Consider the following 17139-nt stretch of genomic DNA (forward strand, 5'->3'; position numbering starts at 1 on the left):
ATCCCATCAATTTCTCCAACACAATTTCCCGAATAATAAGGATTTCCCTCAGTTCTTCCTTCTTACTAGACCCTCTGACCCCTTTTATATCCGGAAGGTTGTTTATGTCCTCCTTAATGAATACCGAACCAAAGTACTTGTTCAATTTGTCTGCCATTTCTTTGTTCCCCGTTATGACTTCCCCTGATTCTGACTGTAGGGGACCTAAATTTGTCTTTACTAACCTTTTTCTCTTTACATATCGATAGAAGCATTTGCAGTCCGTTTTAATGTTCCCTGCAAACTTCTTCTCGTACTTCATTTTCACTGCCCGAATCAAACCCTTTGTCCTCCTCTGCTGAGTTCTACATTTCTCCCAGTCCCCAAGTTCACTGCTATTTCTGGCCAATTTGTATGCCACTTCCTCGGCTTTAATACTATCCATGATTTCCCTTGAAAGCCACGGTTGAGCCACCTTCCCTTTTTTATTTTTACGCCAGACAGGAATGGACAATTGTTGTAGTTCATCCATGCGGTCTCTAAATGTCTGCCATTGCCCATCCACAGTCAACCCCTTAAGTATCATTCGCCAATCTATCCCAGCCAATTCACGACTCATACCTTCAAAGGTACCCTTCTTTAAGTTCCAGAGCATAGTCTCTGACTTAACTGTTTCATTCTCCATCCTAATGCAGAATTCCACCATATATGGTCACTCTTCCGCAAGGGGCGTCCATGAACAGCGGCAGAAATACGATGAAGAACATCTACAAACTCCAGAAAGACACGAATCAAATGTTGGCAAACCAACCTTGGTATGCCAGGCTTTGCTTCTTTGGACCAAACGTGCAGGTGCACCCCAGGATAAAAATATTATCCCATGTATTGGAGATTATGCCATCTGTGGTTTTAATGGTATTGTTGAATGAATTATGTTGGAGATGTTAACGACGAACGAGGAATGCCATAGCTCCGGCCCCCATAAAAGACTTCGAAAAAACAAAAGCAGTATGATCTGAAGAAAAATCTATCAAACAGGTAAATGGTGTGTCAAGGGAAAAGGAAACGAGAAGTCATCCGAACGTTAGAGCTTGGCAACCCAGACGGAACAATTAAGCTGACAATATCACTTCCCCTTTGGATGAAATAATTAGTGGATGGCACATTGGCCTACCTTGGGGTATATAGCGAAGGGCCAAAATGGAGAATTGCAGAGGCAAGTTCGATTATCACAGTTGTTATCTGGCTAATTTGAAGGCCGTCAACTGGCTAAAGAGAAGGTAGGCTTAAAAATGCATGCAAACTTGGAGCCACAACCTGACCACTCGTTTAATATATGCTTAAAATTGCACGTACGCAAGATGGCCACTTGTTGAACTCGGGCTTAAGGGAGCAATATAATATAAGGAATGTGGCACTTGGAACAATCGAGCAAATGGGTATGTGATCAAGCATTGGCACAACCAATCATATTACTGTTAAGGTCTGTCCATGAGGATACCCATGTGCTATACCCTGCAAAATTAAGATGTAATTTGGACAGCTCGTTGGATTTCTTCTCTCCGGCCGCTGAGTATTGAGATGTTCCCCCTTCATGTTTTCGAATAAAAGTCATTGGACTTATCCAAGTTGTCCGTCTGTTGTATCAAGGCGTGTTAAGAGCGGAGAATGCCGATTCTCCCCATCAGATGCAAGCGATCAGGTCGAGGGGATTTATCTGCCTTTAGTGCCATTATCTTACTGCGTATCACCTCCTTAGTGATTGTGATTTTGTTAATTTCCGCAGGCCAAATTCCCTTGATTATCCACTATTGAAATATTGTTAGTATCCTCGACCGTACAGATTGATACAAAATATTTGTTCAGTGTTTTTGCAATCTCCATATTCCCCATTACTAATTCCCCGGCTTGTCCTCTTAAGCACCAACATTTACTTTAGCCATTCTTTTCCTTTTCATATACATATTGAAAACTCTTGCTATCTGATTTTTATATTTCGTGCTAGTTTACTTTCACAGTCTAACTTCCCTTTCTTAATCATTTTCAGTCGTTCTTTGCTGGCTTTTCAAAGATTCCCAGTCTTCTGTCCTACCACTAGTTTTGGCCACTTTGTATGCGCTTGTTTTTAACAGGATACCATCCTTTATTTCTTTCGTTCGCCATGGATCGCTATCCTTTCTCTTACACCTTTTCCTCCTCACTGGGATATATTTTTCTTAGAGTTGTGAAATATCTCCTTAAATATAGACCACTGTTCATCAATCGTCCTAGAATGTAACTATATTCCCAGTCCACTTTGCTCAATTTTGTCCTCATACCTTCATAGTCTATTTTATTTAATCTTAGTAAGCTGGCTTGAGATCAAAATTTCTCACCCTCTATCTGAATTTGAATTTCAATCATGTTATGATCACTCATTCCAAGGGGATCCTTTACTAGGCGATTGTTTATTGATCCAGATCTAAGATAACCTGCCCCCTGGTTGGTTCCGTTCTATACTGCTCAAGGAACCCTTCCCATATGGACTCTGTGAACTCATCCTCAATGCAACCTGATCAATTTCATTTGTCCAAAGAATATGGAGGTTAAAATCACCCATGATTATTGTTGTTCCCATTTTACAAGCCCTCACTATTTCCTGCTTTGTGTTCCGACCAACAGTGTTGCTACTATTGGGGGGCCTATAGACTATGCCCACCTGTGACTTTTTCCCCTTATTGTTCCTTATCTCCAGCCAAACTCTTTCAACATCCTGATCGTTTGAGCCAATATCGTTTCTTACTATTGCAGTGATTCCATCCTTTATCAATAGAGCTACCCCACCTCCGTTTCCTTTCTGGCTGTCCTTCAGGATTGTCAAGTACCCCTGAATATTTAATTCCCAGTCCTGGTCGCCTTGCAACCACTTCTCTGTAATGGCTATCAGATCATACCCATTTGCATCTATTTTTGCTGTCAACTCAGCTATTTTATTACAAATGCTTTACAAATGTTGTATTCTGCCGAGCAACAAACCCAGGACGCTAAGGTTGGAAAATACCCAGACTTACAGCGATGCCGGGAGATCCAAAGGAGACAATTCCAGCAAGAATATCGGGAACTTCCTCATATCTCAGACAATTGTGTCCTGGTCACACCGGGTCTGAGCAACGCTCCCAACAATAAGGTCCTGATCATCCCGGGTCTGAGCGAGGCTCCTCACAATCAGGTCATGATCATTCCGAGTCTGAGCAACTCTCCCCACAATATGTTTGTACAACATCTTTATAGCTAAAACTTTCATTTCTGAATGTCAATAAATAATTTATAACAATTATAGAGTCAAGCATTTCTCTTCCATTGCAGGTAGAGCACGCGGTTATATACAGAGTAAAATTCTCTCTACACGATCCCATCAAACACGCCCAGGGCAGGTTAAGTGGGTGAGATACAGAGTAAAGCTCCCTCTGCACTGTCCCACGAAACATTCCCAGGGCAGGTACAGGGGGTTAGATACAGAGTAAAGCTCCCTCTGCACTGTCCCACCAAACACTCCCAGGGCAGGTATATCACGGGGTTAGATACAGAGTAAACCTCCAAGGGTAGGCAGGCAGAAAGGAAAAAGTGGTGGGGTAACGTTGCTGTTTAAAGAGGAAATGAACACAATAGCAAGAAAGAACATTCGCTTAGATGATGTGGAATCTGTATGGGTAGACCAGCAGATTAACAAATGGGCAGAAAACGCAAGTGGGAGTTGTGCACAGACCATCAAACAGTAGTAATAACGCTGGGGATGGTATCAAACAAGAAATAAGGGATGCATGTAATAAAAGTACAGCAGTTATCATGGGCGACTAAATCTGCTTACAGATTGGGTTAATTTGGTAGCAATGCGGTGGAGGAGGATTTCCTGGAGTGTATTAGGGATGGTTTTCGAGACCAATATGTCGAGGAACCAACCGGAGAGCTGGCCATCCTTGACTGGGTGTTGTGTAATGAGAGAGGACTAATTAGCAATTTTGTTGTGCGAAGTCCCCTGGGTAAGAATGACAATAATATGGTAGATTTTTTTATGAAGGTGGAGAGTGACAGTTAATTCAGAGGCAAGGGTCCTGAACTTAAGGAAAGGTCACTCCGAAGGTATGAGATGTGAATTGGCTAGGATAGACTCGTAAATGCTACTGAAAGCATTGCCAGTGGATAGGCAATTGTACACATTTATAGATTACATGGATGAACTTCAACAAGTGAACATCCCGTTCTGGAGCAAAAATAAAACGGGTTAGGTAGCACAACCGTGGCTAACAAGGGAAATTATGGATAGTGTTAAATCCATGGATGATGCATCTAAATTGCTGAGAAAAAGCAGCAAACCTGAGGACTGGGTGAAATTTAGAATTTGGGAGAAGACAAAGGGTCTAATTAGGATAGTGAAAATAAGGTATGAGCGGAAGCTTGCAGGGAATATAAAAGCTCTCTGCCACCTCTCTCTCTCCCTGCCCCCGTTCACTCTCCATGCCCCCGATTTTTCTCCCTGACCTGCTTTCTCTCCCTGCCCCGCTCTCTCGCCCTGCTCCGCTCTCTCTCCCTGCCCCACTTTTTCTCCCTTCCCCCGCTTCCCTGCCCGGCTCTCTCTCCCTGCACCACTCTCTCCCCTGCCCCGCTGTCTATCCCTGTCCCGCTGTCTATCCCTGCTCCGCTCGCTATCCCTGCCGCGCTCTCAATCCCTGCCGCGCTCTCTATCCCTGCCTCGCTCTCTATCCCTGCTCCATCTCTCTCTCCTTGCCCCGCTCTCTCTCTCCCTGCCATCCCTCTCTCGTCACATGCTATGCTCTCTCTCACTGCCCCACTGCTATGTCTCTCTGCCCCCCGTTCTCTCTCTCTGCCCCACTCTCTCTCTCCCTGCCTCCCTCTCTCTCTCCCTGACCCACCGCTCGCTCTCTCTGCAAACCCCCCACTCTCCCTCCCTGCCCCCCACTTTCTCTCCCTGCCACGCGCTATCTCCCTGCCCCCCACGCTCTATCTCCCTCCCCGCCTGTCTCTCTCCCTGCCATGCTCTCTCTGTCCCTGCCCGCCGTTCTCTCTCGCTGCCGTCCGCTCTCACTTCCTGACGCCTTTCTCTCTCTCCCTGCCCCCCTTCTCTCACTCCCTGTCCCGCTCTCTCTCCCTGACCCGCTCTCTCTCTCCCTGCTCCGCTCTCTCTCTCCCTGTCCCCTCTCTCCCTCTTCCTGCCCCACTCTCACTCTCTCCCTCTCCCTGACCTGCTCTCCCTCTCTCCCTGCCCGGCTCTCTCTTACTGCCCCGCGCACTCTCTCCCTGTCCCGCTCTTTTCTCTCTCCCTACCCCGCTCTCTCTCTCCCTGCCCGCTCTCTCTTTCCCTGCCCCCACCTCTCTATCTCCCTGCCCCGCTCTCTCTCACTACCATTCCCGCTCTCTCTCTCTCTCTCTCCCTGCCCCACTCTCTCTACCTGCCCTGCGCTCTCTCTCTCGCTGCCCAACTCTCTATTCCTGCTCCGCTCTCTCCCTCCCTGCCCCACTCTCTCTCCCTGCCCTGCACGTTCTCTCCCAGCCCCACTCTCTCTCTCTCGCTGCCCAACTCTCTATTCCTGCTCCGCTCTCTCCCTCCCTGCCCCACTCTCTCTCCCTGCCCTGCACGTTCTCTCCCTGCCCCACTCTCTCTCTGTCGCTGCCCTTCTCTCTATCCCTTCGCCGCTCTCTCTATCACTGCCCCGCTCTCTCTCTCCCTGCCCTGCTATCTCTCTCCTTGCCCCGCTCGCTCTCTCCCTGCCAAGCTCTCTCTCTCCATGCCCACCACGGTCGCTTCCTGTCTGCTCCACACCCTAGTGCGATATTTACACAAGACAGAACCCGTGTGATACCTTGGGAATGTTTATTGGACAGTGTATAGGGAACTATGCTCTGTAGCGAGACCATGCTCTAGTTGTGATCAGATCATGCTTGGTCGTATTAAATGTGGAGCAGGCTCGAAGAGCCGTGTGGTCTGCTCCTGCTCCTATTTCTTATGTTCTGATGTCTTTATGCTGTTAAATGTACCGTGTACGGCAATGTGTCCACCCATGCCTCCCGCTTGATCGTGCACCAGTGAGTTCACACTGAGTGGAGCAGTGCAAGGAAAGTAGTGCAGGGGTCCCATGCGTCCAGCCCCCTGCAAAACAATTACACTGCTTTGGGTAGTTTTGAGGGGCATGACTCATCAGGTGGTAGAAGCAGCATCCAAGGCCAAGGCACAGTGGGTGTCTCTGCTGCACAGCAGAGCAGGAAAATCAGTTGGAAAGCTCTAGTGAGAGGAGATGCGATTGCAAGGGAAATAGATCGGCGTTTCTGGAGCCGCAACCCAGACGCCAGGATGTTATGTTACCTCCCTGGTGCAACAGTGAAGAATGTCTCGGAGCGGGTGCAGGACATTCTGAAAAGGGAGGGTGAAGAGCCAATTGTCATGATGCTGTAGGTTCCGACGATCTAAAAAAAAAGGGATGAGATCGTACGAGACAAATTTCGCAAGGTAGGATCTAAATTATAAGGTTGGATCTCAAAGGTAGTAATCTCAAGATTGGTACCAGTGCCACGTACTAGTCAGAGGAGGAATCGCAGGAAAGCTCAGATGAATACGTGGCTTGAGGAGTGGTGCAAGAGGCCAGGATTCAAATTCCTAGGACATGGGAACCGGTTCTGGGGGACGTGGGAAAAGTACAAACAGGACGGTCTGCACCTGGGCAGGACCGGATCCAATTTCTAGGGGGAGCGTTTGTTAGTGATGTTGGGGAGGACTTAAACTAACATCACGGGGGATGGGAACCGATGCAGGGAGACAGAGGAAAGTAAAATGGAGGCAGAAGCAAAAGATAGAAAGGGGAATAGTAAAGGTGGAGGGCAGATAAACCCAAGGCAAAAAAGCAAATGGATGGATATGATGTATTTTGCATCACAGAGACATGGCTCCAGGTTTACCAAGGCTGGGAACGCAACAGCCAGAGGTGTTCAACATTTAGAAGGATAGGAGAGAAGAAAAGGAGGCAGGGTGGCGTTGCTGATTAAAGAGGAAATTAATGCTATAGTAAGGAGGGACATTAGCCTGGATGATGTGGAACAGGTATGGATGGAGCTGTGGAATTCCAAAGGGCAGAACACGTTAGTGGGACTTGTGTACAGACCACCAAACAGGAATCGTGATGTTGGGGACAGCATCAAACAAGAAATAAGCGGTGTGTGTAATAAAGGTACATCAGTTATCATGGACGACTTTAATCTACATATTGATTGGGCGAACCACACTGGCAGCAATGTGGTGGGGGATAATAACCTGGAGTGTATTAGGGATGGTTTCTAGACCAATAAGTCTGGGAACCAACTAGAGAGCTGGCCATCATAATGTGATGTGTAATGAGAGGGGACTTTTTAGCAATCTTTTTGTGCGAGGCCCCTTGGGGAAGAGTGATTTCATTATTAAGATGGAGAGTGACACAATTAATTCGGAAACTAGGATGCTGAACTTCAGGAAAGGTAACATCGACGGTATGAGGCGTGAATTTCTAGAACAGACTTGCAAAGGATACTTAAAGGGTTAATGGTGGTTAAACAGTGGCAAACATTTAAAGATCACATGGATGAACTTCAGCAATTATTCATCTCTGTCTAGAGTAAAAATAAAACGGGGAAGGTGGCTCAACCATGGCTAACAAGGGAAATTAAGGAGAGTGTTAAAGCCAAGGAAGAGGCATATAAATTGGCCAGAATAAGCAACAAACCTGAGGGCTGGGAGAAGGTTGGAATTCAACAGAGGAGGACTAATGATTTAATTGAGAGGGGGAACATAGATTAGGAGAGGAAGCTTGCAGGTACATAAAAACTGATTGCAAAAGCTTCTAAAGAAACGTGAAGAGAAAAAGATTAGTGAAGGCAAATGTAGATCTCTTGCAATCGAATTCAGGTGAATTTATAATGGGGAACAAAGAAATGGCAGATGAATTGTACAAATACTTCGGTTCTGTCTTCATGAAGGAATGCAACAATAACCTTCCGAATGTACTAGCGGACAATGGGTCTAGTGAGGAGGAACTGAAGGATATCCTTATTAGGTAGGACATTATTTTCGGGAAATTGATGGGATTGAAGGCCGATAAATACCGGGAGCTTGACAGTCTGCAACCAGAGTACTTAAGAAAGTGGCCCTCGAAAGAGTGGATGCATTGGTGATCATTTTCCAACAGTCTATCGATTCTCGATCAGTTCCTATGGACTGGAGGGTAGCTAACGTAGCACCACTTTTTAAAAAAGAAGGGAGAGAGAAAACTGATAATTATGGACTAGTTAGACTGACATCAGTCGTGGGGAAAATGTTGGAATCAATCGTTAAGGATGAATAGCAGTGCATTTGGAAAGCAGCGACAAGATCGGATCAAGTCAGCATGGATTTATGAAAGGGAAATCATGCTTATCGAATTGTCTGGCATTTTTTTGGGTTGCAACTAGCAGTGTGGACAAGGGAGAACCTGTGGATGTGGTGTATTTGACTTTCGAAAGGCTTTTGACAAGGTCCTGCACGAGAGATTGGTCTGCAATATCAAAGCGCATGTTATTGGCGGTAGTGTACTGACGTGGATAGAGAACTGTTTGGCAGACAGGAAGCAGAGAGTCGTGATAAATGTTCCTTTTCAGAATGGCAGGCAGTGAATAGTGGAGTGCAGCAGTGAACAGTGCTGTGACCCCAGCTCTTTATAACATACATTAACGATTTAGCAGAAGGAATTAATTGTAATATCTCCAAGTTTGCTGATGACACTAAACTGGATGGCGGGGTGAGCTGTGAGGAGGACGTTAAAGGGCTGCAGGGTGACTTGGGCAGGTAAGGTGAGTGGACAAATGCAAGGCAGATGCAGTATAATGTGCAATTGGTGGCAAAAATACGAAACGCAGAATATTATCTGAATGGCGGCACATTAAGAAAAGGGAAGATAGAACGAGACCTTGGTATCATGGTTCATCAGTCATTGAAAGTTGACATGCAGGTACAGCAGGCAGTGAAGAAGGAAAATTGCAGTGTGGCCTTTATAGCACGTGGATTTGTGGATAGGAACAGGGAGGTATTACTGCTGTTGTACAGGGCCTTGGTGAGGCCTCACCTGGTGTATTGTGTTCAGTTTGTTCCCCTAATCTGAGGAAGGACGTTCTTGCTATTGAGGGAGTGCAGCGAAGGCTCACCAGACTGATTCCCTGGATGGCAGGACTGTCGTGTGAGGAGAGACTGGATCAACTGCGCCTTGATTCACTGGAGTTTTGAAGGATGAGAGGGGATATCACAGAAACGTATAGGATTCTGAGGCAACTGGAGAGGTTAGATGTGGGAAGAATGTTCCCGATGTTAGGGAAGTCCAGAACCAGGAACTTTGTTTTAGGACATGAGGTTTGCCATTTAGGACTGAGATGAGCAGAAACTTCTTCACTCAGAGTTCTTAACCTATGGAATTCCTTGCCGCAGAGATTGGTTGATGCCACTTCATGGATATATTCAAGAGGGAGTTAGATATGGCCCTTACGGCTATGGGGATCAAGGGGTATGGAGAGAAAGCAGGAAAGGTGTTTTGAGCGAATGTTCAGCCATGATCTTATTGAATGACGGTGCACTCCCGAAGTGCAGATTGGCATACTCCTGCACCTATTTTCTCTATTTCTCTCTGTCTATGTTCACCTGCTCCCAGTGTGGGAAGGGAGGTACTTATTAGAGTTATCTGCTGAAACACACACGGAGTAGTTCACAAAAGATTCCCCCTGTTCACTTCTGATGTTAGTGCTAGTTTTAATCACATCAAGGTCTGAACTGTACCTGAGCTGTGGTTAATAATCTGGATATATTTTTCAAATGAAGGAAAGAGTGATGGGCTCTTTAAAGGCTTACTTCCAATACTGGAAATTAACAAGTATGTCGTCAATACAACCGAAGATAAGATTAATTATTCTGGCCGGACGTTGCAATTAGATTACTCTGTGAATGATCTGAGCCATCACGATCTGTTCAGTAGTGCCACCTGCGTCCAGCAGATGGGGATGTCCCACAATTTAATTCCAACTGAGAGACGCGGAAATGTCCCCGAGAAAAGTATGTGTGAGGAGAGCTCAGGATCAGATTCTGAGCATACCGCTCCCTACAGGGACATCACACACTGCACCCTCACTGGGGCAGCTCTGGGTCAGACACTGAACATACTGCACCCTACAGGGACATCACACACTGCCCCTCCGTGGGGCTGCTCAGCGTCAGACTCACCACTTACTGCATCCCACAGTGACATTTCACACTACCCCCTCCCTGGGGCAGCTCAGGGTCAGACACTGAGCATTCTGCACCCCACAGCGTCATCACACGTTGCTCGCTCCTTGGGGCAGCTCAGGGTCAGACACTGCACCCCAAAAGGACATCAAACACCGCCCCTCCCTGGGGCATCTCAGGTCAGAAACTGCACCCCACAGTTCAACACACACTACCCCCTCCCTGGGGCAGCTCAGGGTAAGACTCACGCCTTACTTCACCCCACAGGACATCACGCACTGCCTGCACCCCGGGGCAGCTCAGGGTCAGATACTGAACATACTACACCGCAGAGGGACATCATACACTGCCCGCTCCCTAGAGCAGCTCAGGATCAGACACTGCAGCACATAAGGACATCAAACACTGCCCCGTCCCTGGGGCAGCCCAGGGTCAGACTCACGCCTTACTGCACCCCACAGGGACATCACACACGGCGCCCTCTCTGTGGCAGCTCAGGGCCAGACACTGAACTCACTGCACACCACAGGGACATCACACGCTGCACCCTCCTTGGGGCAGCTAAGAATCAGAAACTGCACCCTACAGGGACATCACACATTGGCCGCACCCTGGGGCAGCTCATGGACATGACCTCAACAAACTTCACCTCACAGGGTGATCACAACCTGCATGCACCTGTAAGAATACAGGCTTCGTAGAATATTTTGAGGGATGAGGTATTGCAAGTGTAACATGGACCAAAGACGTTCATTGAAAAGCTTGCTTCTGCAAAGACAAAGACACTGCTTTGGATTTTCTGCTGACGTAAAGATCTGGCTCTGCCACCAGTTACTATGGTGTTACATCACACATTATCAATCGGAAACAAACATATTATCACTGGGAAATAGCACCGAGGGGCTCAGATCTGTCTTAGTTTATCGCTTATCACGCTTCTCTGAACGTAGAATCAAAAAGAACATTTGCAAACTGTTGAAAATAATAAATGATAAATCGTTTTTACAAATCAAACTGTAATGCACTTAGTTAGTACTCATTACTATCAAAATCCTGTGTTGCGTCGTCAGCATGGAAGCTGAAAAACATAACAGAAAAAGCTTGTACTGAGGTTGAAGATAAGATCTGACAAAACCAATGCCTGGAGACAGAGGGTCCCAGGCTCCAGACTGGGAAGATGTGGATCTATAGGAGTGTAAGAGCGAAATACCTGAATTAGGGGTAAAGTAATTAGGTGTAATTTAAATAAAGTAAAAAAGTCTGAGAGCAAGATTTAAAGTGCGTTCATGGTAGAATAGCTGTATTAGGCAGAAACACTACAGTCAGAGAAATTCTCTAAGGAGATAAGTGCACCCATAAGATTTATGTAGAAATCTCACAAATATAATGAGAGGAGGCCACGATGTTCCAGCCACAGGAGATAAAAGGGACAATGCCTCTTTTAAGCAGAGGGTAGTCATATGCCTGCCAAGAACATTAGCCTGACAATTAGCCTGGGTAGACCTTCGCAGAAAAGTAACACAAAACCTGCAGAGGGTTTTCCCCAGCAACAGTCGCCAGAACTGAATGTTCCAATGGAATCATTAGAATTTACTGTATCCAATAAAATTAATGTAACTGTACCACCAAATGAAATTGCTGTAACCTGTATTAACCAATGGAACACTTCCTCGCGTAGTTCCACCATTTTGACTGTATTTGAACTGTATAAGAATGTAACTGCGTAGCTTGTCCCATGAGATCGGCGTTGAAAGCCGTCAGTATCGGTACTAATGAGGCTGGATCTCCGTTGTTTAATGTGGTTTTAATAAACAACACTTTTCTCTATAAATTACCTTTCGTGTGAGTGTGAAATTTTTAATAATCCACACCAGGAGATACACGCTGGGACAGATTTTTCGGTGGCTCCGTTCCTGGGGTATATCTTCGTGAATTTGGATTATTCTCATCCTGATCGTGTCAGGAAAGGCACCGATCCAGAGAGGGGCAGAAGGTATACCAGTAGCAGGAATGAGGAATAATCCTTCCTCCTTCCCAAATCACCATCACGAGTAATATCATTCTCATTTTTAATTAGAAAATTCTGCTAAACTCCGTTATTAATTCTCGCTTATTCTTAAATAAAATCTGAACTATTCGCACTCTGGTGTCAGCTTCAGTCTTTTGAGCGGACAGTCCAAAGAGAGTTCCAATTTAATCTTACGCAGGCACATCACACACTGCCCCCTCGTCGGGGCAGCTCACAGTCACTCACTGCTCAAAGTGCCACCCCCCCGACCCCCCACAGGGACATCACACACTGCTCCTTCCTTGGGGCAGCTCACGGTCAGACATTGAACACACTGCACCCCACAGGAACATCAAACATTATCCCCTCCCTGGGGCAGCTCACGATCAGACACTGAACACACTGCACCCCACAGGGACAGCACACATTAGCCCCTCCCTGGGGCAGCTCAGGGTCAGACACTGAACAGACTGCACCCCACAGGAACATCACACATTATCCCCTCCCTGGGGCAGCTCAGGGTCAGACACTGAACACACTGCTCTCCACAGGGACATCACACGTTATCCCCTCCTTGGGGCAGCTCAGGGTCATAATTGCAACATACTGCTCTCCACAGAGACATTAGACACGGCCGGCTCAGGTTCATTCGCTGCATAAAATGCCAACCCCACCACAGAGACATCACACACTGCCCCATCCCTGTGGCAGCTAAGGGTCAGACTCAGAACGTACTGCACCCTACAGCGACATCACACATTGCTCCCGCCCTGGGGCAGCTCAGGGTGAGAAACTGCACCCCACAGGGACATCACACACTGCCCCCTCCCTGGGTCAGCTCAGGTCAGAAACTGCAACCCACAGGGACAACACACACTGCCCCCTCCCTGGGGCAGCTCAGGTTCAGACTCTGAACATACTGCACACCACAGGGACATCACACACTGCCCCCTCCCTTGGCCAGCTCAGGGTCAGACTCTGAACATACTGCACCCCACAGGGGCATCACATACTGCCCGCTCCCTGGGGCAGTTCAACTAAGATACTGAACATACTGAACCCCACAGGGACATCACACACTGCCCAATCCATGGGGCTGATCAGGGACATGACCTGAAGAAACTGTACCTCACATGGAGATCACTGGCTTTGAAGAGTATTTTTCAGGATGAGGCATTGCAAGTGAAACATGAACCAAAGTCTTTATTTGAAAAACTTGCTTCTCCAATGACTAACACATGGCTTTGGAGTTTCTGCTGATGCAAGGATCTAGCTCTGTCACCAGTGACGATGGTGTTTGAATCACACGTTATCACTGGGAAACACACGTATTATCACTAGGAAATAAAATCGTTGAGCTCAGAACTTTCTTAGTTTGTTGCGCATCTAGCTTTTTTCAAGGTAGATTCACACAGAAAATTTGCAAACTGTTGGAAATAATAAATAATGTAGTTTCACCTTCAGTACATTGAACAGACAATCCAAAGAGACTTCCAATTTAATCTTACACAGGGACATCACACACGGCCCCCTCCCCGGGGCAGCTCAGTTTCACTCACTGAACAATATGCCCTGCCCCCCACCCCCCACGGGGACACCACACACTGCTACCTCCCCGGGGCAGTTCACGGTCACTCACTGCACATAATTTCCCCCCACCCCGCCCACACAGGGACATCACACACTGCCCCCTCCATGGGGCAGCTCACGGTCACTCACTGCCCCTACTGGGAAATCACAGGATGTCAATCCCTGGGGAAGCCAACTGTTATGAACTGCACATACATCAACCCACATTGACATAAAAACATCCCCCTTCCGAAGGTAGCTCGGCGTCATAAACTGAAAAGGCTGCACACTTGCGGTGATGTGCACACTGCCCCCACCCTGGGGAAGTCAGTGTTGGAGGAATTGCTGCTAGAAGTGAATCTACTCCACACCTTCTTGCCATGAATCCAGAATCTGACCCGTACCGAATCCAGCCATTCCCGGCTGCAGTCTGTGAAGCAACAGACACCACGGGAATCACACAAACACGACAGAAAATTACACTCGCTCCCACCGCAGACCCCACAGGTTAGGGCAATCGTCCTGGGACAGTGGGAACATTGTTTCTCCAAAGGATTGTTTGCTCCATCCTCTCCCAGAACCCAAAGCATTGGCTAACAGACCTGGGCGATTGGGTCACGAAAAGGAAGAAGACATCTCTCCCCCATTCCAGACCGCACAGGTGAACAGTTCTGTCATTTCTCCACAGCAGCTATACTCCCTTGAAGATGCTGACTCGGGCTTGGGGGAGAATTAATCACTGATCATCTTCGATTGATACCACAAGTCATACAATTGAAACCTCTCATCGGCCACTGTCCGAGTCTCAACCAGAACCTCTCTCACGGTCTCCTGTCCGATGCCCCCCCGCCCCCTCACCAGTCCCTGTGCAGACGAAACCACACCTTCAGTCATCATCCCCTGTCCCAGTCTGAACCAGACTAACACAGAACCTCTTTCATCAGTCCTGTCGCAGATTGATTCAGCTCCTCTCACAAGTCTCTGTTTCAGGTTGAACAAGACGGAACCAGATGGGCTCACCGGTTCCTGTCCAATGCTGAAGCACAATCGTCCACACTAACTCCTGTCCCATTCCGTAGCATTCTAAAACAGACACTGCCTCACGAGCGCCTGTCCCAGACTGAATCACACTGAACCAGATGCTCTCACCATCCACTGTCCCAGTCTCCAACAGAGTGAAATCGACCCGATCACCAGGCACTGTCACAGTATGCACCAGACGGAAGTGGACCTCCATCACCATCCTCTGTCCCAGTATGAAAAAGACTGACCCAAACCATGCCTTACCATCGCCTGTCGGAGTGTGAACCACGCAGAGCCAAACCCTCTATCACCAGCCTCTGTCCCATCCTGAACCAGACTGAATCAGACTCATCCTCACCGTCCACTGCCCCAGTCAGAAACAGACTGACGCAGACCTCCTTCACAATTCACTGTCCTAGTCAGAACCAGACTGACCCAGACCTCCTTCACAATTCACTGTCCCAGTCTGAACCAGACTCACCCAGACCGGTCCCCGCCAGCCCCTGTACCAGACAGAAATAGACTGAACCAAACCTACTGCACCAGCCACAGACTCGGTCTAAACCAGGCTGAATCAGAATCTCCCGAATCAGTCCCTCTCCCAGTTTGAACAAGAAACTCCCGAATCAGTTCTTGTCCCAGACTGAACCAGAAACTCCCCAATCGGTACCTGTCCTAGTCTCAGCCAGAAATATCCTAATCAGTTCCTCTCCAAGTCTGAACCAGAAACTCCATAATTAGTCTCTATCCCAGAGTGAACCAGACCCTCGCTAATCAGATCCTGTCACAGTCTGAAACAGAAATATCTCAATCAGTCCCTGTCACAGAATGAAACAGAAATTCCCTAACCAGTCCCTATCCCAGACTGATCCAGAAACTCCCGATTCAGTACCTATCCCAGACTGAACCAGAAAGTGCCGAATTAGACCCTATCCCAGGCTGAACCAGATACTCCCTATTCAGTTCCTCTCGCTGTCTGAACCAAAAACTCGATAATCAGTCCCTGTCCCAGACTGAATCCGGAACTCCAGAATCAGTTCCTGACACAGATTGAACAGAAACCCCAGAATCAGTCCCTGTTCTAGACTGAACCAGAAATTCACAAATCAGTTCCTGTCACAGGCTGAACCAGAAACTTACAAATCAGTCCCTGTCCCAGGGTGAACCAGAAACACCATAATCAATCGCTGACCCAAACTGAACCAGAAACTGCCTTATTAGTCCCTTTCCGAAAGTGAACCAGACCCTGCCTCATCAGATCTTGCCCTAGTCTGAACCAGAAGCTGCCTAATCAGTCCTGTCCTGGACTGAAACAGAAACTCCTTAACCAGTCCCTGTCCCAGGCTGAACCAGAAACGCCCTAATCTGTACCTATCCCCGAACGAACCAGAAACTCCGTAATCACTCCCAGTCCATGTCTGAACCAGTAACTCCGTAATCATTCCCCGTCTTAGTCTAAAACAGACCCTCCATAATCTGTTCATCTCCCAGACTGAATACAAAACTCCCTAATCAGTCCCTGCCCCAGACTGAACGAGAAACTCCCTAATCTGTACTTGTCGCTGTCTGAACCAAAAACTCCCTCATCAGTCCCTGTCCCAGACTAAACCCGAAAGTCCCTAATCAGTCCCTGTCTCAGTCTCAACCATAAACTCCCGAATCAGTCACTGTCCCAAACTGACCCAGACCCTCCGTAATCAATCCCTGTTCCAGTCTGAACTAGAAACTCCCTCATCTGTCGCTGGCCCAGACTGAACCCGAAAGTCCCTAATCAGTCCCTGTCCCAGACTGAAACAGGAACTGCCTTTTCAGTCCAACTCCCAGTCTGAATCAAACGCTCATTAATAAGACCCTGTCCCAGTCTGAACAAGAAACTACTTAAGTCGAAGCTGTCTCAATCTGAACCAGACCTTTCCAAATCAGACACTTTACCAGGCTGAACCAGAAACGCACTAATCAGTCCCTGTCCCAGACTGAACTAGACCATCCCTAATCAGTATCTGTCCCAGTCCGAACCAGACCCTCCCTAAAGAGTCACTGTGCCAGACTTATCCATCAACTCCATAATAAGCCCCGCTCCAAGTCTGAACCAGAAGCTCCCCAATCAGTCCCTATCCCTGTCTGGACCAGAGCCTCCCTATTTTTCCCTGTCCCAGTCTGAACCCAAAACTCCCTTATCGTTCCCTTTCCCAGAATGAACCTGACCCTTCCTAATCATTGCCTGTCCCAGTCTCAAACAGAATCTCCCTTATTCGTCCTTTTCCCAGACTAAAGCAGACCCTTATCTAATCAGTCC

The 17139-nt window shown here is 47.5% G+C and overlaps 1 protein-coding gene across 1 annotated transcript in view; it reads left to right on the plus strand.

Annotated features, from left to right (window-relative positions):
- Positions 1–1179: 1179 nt before the first annotated feature.
- LOC139250118 (probable G-protein coupled receptor 139) overlaps positions 1180–17139 on the plus strand; it is a 35275-nt gene continuing 19315 nt past the window's right edge. Inside the window, exons 1-2 of the mRNA XM_070872685.1 lie at positions 1180–1259; positions 2944–3187. Coding sequence (XP_070728786.1) covers positions 1180–1259; positions 2944–3187 — 324 coding nt within the window. The remainder of the gene's footprint in view (positions 1260–2943; positions 3188–17139) is intronic.

Source organism: Pristiophorus japonicus, unplaced genomic scaffold, assembly GCF_044704955.1.
Source record: "Pristiophorus japonicus isolate sPriJap1 unplaced genomic scaffold, sPriJap1.hap1 HAP1_SCAFFOLD_35, whole genome shotgun sequence".
NCBI classification, from domain to species: domain Eukaryota; kingdom Metazoa; phylum Chordata; class Chondrichthyes; family Pristiophoridae; genus Pristiophorus; species Pristiophorus japonicus.